The sequence below is a fragment of the Plasmodium reichenowi genome, chromosome 14 (genome assembly GCF_001601855.1).
Source record: "Plasmodium reichenowi strain SY57 chromosome 14, whole genome shotgun sequence".
NCBI lineage: Eukaryota > Apicomplexa > Aconoidasida > Haemosporida > Plasmodiidae > Plasmodium > Plasmodium reichenowi.
The window spans coordinates 2456648-2462565 of NC_033659.1; the positions used below are offsets into that span (position 1 = coordinate 2456648).

At 22.1% G+C, this 5918-nt stretch overlaps 1 protein-coding gene across 1 annotated transcript in view; it reads left to right on the top strand.

The window, feature by feature from the left end:
* Positions 1-535: 535 nt before the first annotated feature.
* The window catches only part of PRSY57_1461100 (hypothetical protein), a gene marked incomplete at both ends in the record, with an annotated part of 6807 nt that continues 1424 nt past the window's right edge, over positions 536-5918 (top strand). Inside the window, one exon of the mRNA XM_020115355.1 lies at positions 536-5918. This exon is cut by the window's right edge and continues 1202 nt beyond it. Within this exon, the coding sequence (XP_019970012.1) occupies positions 536-5918 (5383 nt within the window).

Consider the following 5918-nt stretch of genomic DNA (forward strand, 5'->3'; position numbering starts at 1 on the left):
GTATACTCTATATATATATTTTATTATGGAATAAGACCTTTTCCATATTAAGAATAAAAGCGAATATAATTCCACAATTATTCGTTTTTATTTAATCCGATTTATTCCGTATTTTATTATATATATATATATATATATATATATATATATATACACATATACACATATATATATACACACATATATACATACATATATACATACATATATACATACATAAGTATACCTTATTTTTTGTTCGACTTTGTCAAACATATGTGATATTTATGTATTCCTTTTATTATATATAAATTACATAATTTATATGTCACAATATATGTATGTTATATATTATACATTTTACCCATATTAAATATATGTGTGATATATTATATGTTTTAGAAGTATTATATGTATGACATATTATATATTTACTTACATTTTTTTATTTTTGTTATGACTTATATATTTTATTGATGTCATATGTATTCTTTTATTATACCGTATTTTGCATATCGTATTTTCATTTTAATTGACACAAGTCAATAAATAAAAAATGTATTCCTCTCCAAAAAAACCAGATGTGTCTGAATCGGAGACTCATCAAGGGGAATACAAGAACAGAGCATCAAAAAATAATTTGAATTCTAATTATTCTTTTGAGCAAAACAAGAATAAAAACATGTCTGTGAGACATAATAAAAATGAAAACATGTTGAATGATTTTGTACCCAATATAGGAAGTAACCTTATTTCAAATAGTAGCTCCTTTAATAATAAATTGGAGATTTCAAATAAAATTTTAGATAATAATAATAATAAGGTTAATCAAAACAATAAAGATAAAGAATATTACAAGGATAATATAAATAATACCCATACATCCTTAAATTTCATGGTTGATTATAAGAATATGTTACCTTGTATAGATAATACAAATGCTTCTTTAAATAGGGTAAATCAAAATCATTTCGATAAAAATGAAGTGAGGGCTGTGCCCATTAATGATGTTGCCAAAAAGGTAAATTGTTTTGAAGGTATATATGAATCGAAATCAATAAGAAATAACGTGCAAGAAGAGGAACATTTAGATAATATAAATAAAAAGTCGAATGAAAAACATATATTAATTAATCATAAAAATGTGATGGAACATATAAACTCAAAAGAAGAAAATATACCAAGATATCCATTTAGTTTAAATGGAGAAAAATTATTAAATATCGAAACGAATATGATGGTAAATACTTTAAATAACAAAAATATGTCAAAGAGAGAATTTGAATTAATTAAGATTAATGATATGCTTTATCAAAATAATAGACTTAACGAAAATAACAAGAATGACTTAGTTGTTTTAAATGATCCAAAAAATGATGGTATATATATAGATTTGACTTTAAATGATTATACACATACTAACTTCGAGACTTTTGAACTTAGTGGGAAGATAATTAGTGATATATATAATGTATTGAAAAAATATGTTTTACAAAATATAAGAAATAATACAAAAAATAATTCTCCAAGTAATGAGATAAAAGGTTATCATACAAATAAAATGAACTTATCATCTAATGGTCCTTTTACGAATAAGGCTCTTATTACATCTGCTTTTTCTAAAAATGAAGATTATATAATATGCTTAAATAATAATAAAATATATAAAGAAATAATATATGATTACATAAAAAAAAATGGAATATGTCCAAATATAGATAACACTTTAATGTTAGTTGAGGATTCATTAAAAAGAGCTATAGAGAGACAAAGGAATTTTTTTAGACTTTCGAAATTTTTTTTTAATAAATATAAAAACAAAGCTTATAAACATTTATTAAAACAAATAAATAAAAAAGTTACAATAAAATATGATAAGAACTCTATATTATCTACTGAAGAATTTGAATGTAATTCAACAATATCTGAAGTTGTAGGATTTGACGAGAATGTTTTAAAAAGCGAATTAAAGTTCTATGAGATTAGATCTTATGATGATATGGATTTTTACATATTAACGAATCAAAATAAGCTTCATATTCATGATTATAAATGTGTAAAATCTATATATTATAATAAATCATATTTTCTTTTATATTGTCCAAAGAATGATGATGAGGACATTTCAAAAAACCCATTTTATTGTTCCAAAAAATATAAAAATAATCACCACCAAAATGATGAACGACAGATTGAAAATTTTGAAACAAACAATCATATAATTAATGATAATCAAATATATGATAGAGAAAATCAACAACATGTGTATTCTACTTTACACAAGAAAAATCATATTGAATTTAGAGATGTTAGTGTTCAGTGGAGTGATAAAATATCTAATAATGATAAACTAAATAAAGATTGGAGTATAAAATTTGATGAAGGTTATACTCCTTATACTATACCTAAATTAAATAAAGAGGAATTTATAAATTTACGTGATATAAAAGACTTTAGCATATCAGAGTACATGTCACGTTATATGAAAAATAATGGAAATGATAAGAACCATAAGTTCGGTTTAAATAAAATTATGAATGGTAGACATGTTTGTGATTTTCCAAATGCTAGATCAAATAATCACAAGAAATATAATTGGAATTATCTACATAATTTAGAACAATATAATGGGAAAAGTTATTGTGTAGAAGAAAAATCAACAGATAATTATATTCAACAGAGTACATCAGATATAATTTTGGATAATAAAATTAAAGGTTCTTATATAAGATCCAAATGTATACGAAGAAATATGTTTAATAATCTCCACCTTTATCGTACAAATCGAATGAGAAATCTATTTCACTACAATAATTTAGATTCTTATATAAATCTGAATAATCTACATTGTTTTTATGATCCTTTATCATATTATATGTTATATGAAGATAACAAAATGAATCTGAAGAGATGTAGAGGGCATATAGACCATGGACGACACGTATGTCGTATGTATTTAAATGATGAAGAATCGAATTTTTATATGAAAAGAAGAAATACAAATGGGTACAATACAATGGAAGATGGTAGAAATAGGAGTAACATATTTTATAATAATAATAATAATAATAATGAGGATGGGCATCATACTATGTGTTTTTGTAAAATAGGTGAGAAAAATACAAAAGAAAAGAATGTGGAAAAGAAAGTGAAAAAAAAGATCAACAAGAATGTTAAAAAGAATGTAAAAAATAATGTAAAAAAGAAGGTAAAAAATAATGTAAAAAAGAAGGTAAAAAAGAAGGTAAAAAATAATGTAAAAAAGAATGTAAAAAAGAATGTAAAAAAATATATGAATAAAATGGTAACAAAACACATGAATAAAAAAGTAAAAAAGAATGTGAAAAAGAAAGATAAAAATAACACAGAAAACGAGTTGACAAATAAAATAAAGAAGTTCTTAAATAAAAAGACACTAATAAAATTTATTAAAAAATATCCATTATATTCTTCTTCCCCTTTTTCTTCTTTGAAAACAGATAAGAGTAACTGTACAAAAAAAAAATCCTTAAGCACAAATAATGAAAGGAATAATTGGAATCAAAATTCATTTTCTGAAATAAAAAATAGGAACAGTTTAGATATATCTTGTAATACAAATAAAGTTACACCTTCTAACAAAGAATATAATACACACTATTCTAATGGTACTCATATCAATAGTTTTGCTTTGAAAAATAATTCCAACATAACAACATTTAATAATAATATTGCTATGAAATCTACATCAAGAGACAATCAAAATTCTGATATGAAAAATAATGGGATATATTCCATAAAAAGTGTAAAGAATTTTCAAAAGAATAAAATGAATTCTATCTATTTGGATAAAATAAAAATGGACAAGAAAACCATATGCAAGCCTATGGATAAAATGAATTCATATTTTAATAGACAAGCTGAAAATAAACTAAAGGGAAAAGTATGCTATTATACAAATAAATCCTTCTTATTTGTGGTACGTAATATATATAGGATACGTAAAATGTGGATTAGAGAAAAAATGAAAAAAAGAAATGAAAGGTTTTTATGTTATAAAAAAAAGACAAACAAATGTAAAAATAATAAAAAACCAAAAATGAAAAATAAACAAAAACAAAAAAAAAAACAAAAAAAAAAAATCTGTAAAAAATGGAAAAACAATAAAAACATAAGTAAAATATATAAAAAGGCTACTTCTTTAAAGAGAAAAATATTAACACAAGATAAACCTCTACAACTACAACAATGTATTAATGATTATGAAAATGATGGTTTACAAAACTCTGAAATGTCCAATGTAAAACATAGACATAATTATATTAATAACGATATCGCATATAATCAAAATTCTATAAGGAATGATAACACAATAAATGAAAATAATAATACTAAATATATAAATAATGTAGAATTAAATACTCAAACAGAAAAAAATAATCTGTATCCTATAACTACACAAAAAATGGATGATAATAAAATATATAAAGAAAATGAAAAAGAAACAGATGTATATGTACAACAAGAAAAACATAACTTTATAAACAATTATGAAAATGATTTAAAAAATAATCAAGTTGAATTGAAACAAAGTTGTAACCCAAATATGATAAATGAAAATAATTTATATCGTATTAATAACAATAATTCGGAAAATATATATCAAAATTATTCAAACATAAGTTACCACAATAATAACCACAATAATAACCACAATAATAACAATAATAATAATAGGATAGAAAAAAATTTGAATAAACAGTTGGATGTAGAAAGTACAAATAAAAATGTTAGCTTTTCAAGTTTTGAAATATATGATTCTTATAAAAACGAGGACTTACAAAATGTTCCTTGTATGGATACTAATCAGAATTTTGTATTAAATGATGAGGTAAATTATATGAACCATAAAAATAAAACGAACAAAATGGATAATATGAATAATATGAACAAAATGGATAATATGAATAACATGAACAAAATGGACCATATGAATAACATGAACAAAATGGACCATATGAATAACTATTATTATGATGGAAACAATAATATGCTAATATATCAAAATAATGATAACCATTCCAATGATTTTCATCAACAAAGAGAAATATTATTGAACCAAAGTAGAATAAATGAAAATACTAGGATACATGAATATTCATCATCTCCTTATGAAAAAAAGAATTTAGATATGCATCCTTTCCATAATTATGCCATATCTAATAATAATTTAAATTATGATATAAGAAATTATGTAGAAGGAGGTATAGAAACTTCAAACTATAATTCTTTAGACTCAAATTTTTCGAATATTAAAAATGGAAATTATGATCATGAGAATACAGAGGATTATTTACATAGAAGAAATTTGTTTTTTTTGAATAACAACATGAATGAAACAAAAGAACATACTGATTTTTTAAAGTATAGAAATAACTATAATGTAGATCAAAATAATAACATAACAAATAATGATACTATGAGGTATAACAATAATGAATCTAATAATGTGTCTAATAATGAATCTAATAATGTATCTAATAATGAATCTAATAATGTGTCTAATAATGAATCTAATAATGTATCTAATAATGTATCTAATAATGTGCATAATAATGTGTCTAATAATTATTCTACCGAATTTTTTAAAAATACAAGTTGTAGCTGTGTAGATAAAAATGTAAATAACGCAAACATATTTTATGGACACCAAAATTTAATACCTGATAATCAAAAGGTTTACGAGGGAAAAAATGTGAATATGGAAATTGAAGAAAATATAATAAATGTGGTAAAAAATAATGAAAATGATAAAATGTTTGAAAATTTACCTTCATTTAATTTAAAAGATGAGAATGTGGATCATAAATTAAATTTTGATGTAAAAAGTAGGCCTTTACCAAACAAACCATTAGATTTTATGAATATAAATAATGATAATAATAATAATAATAATAATA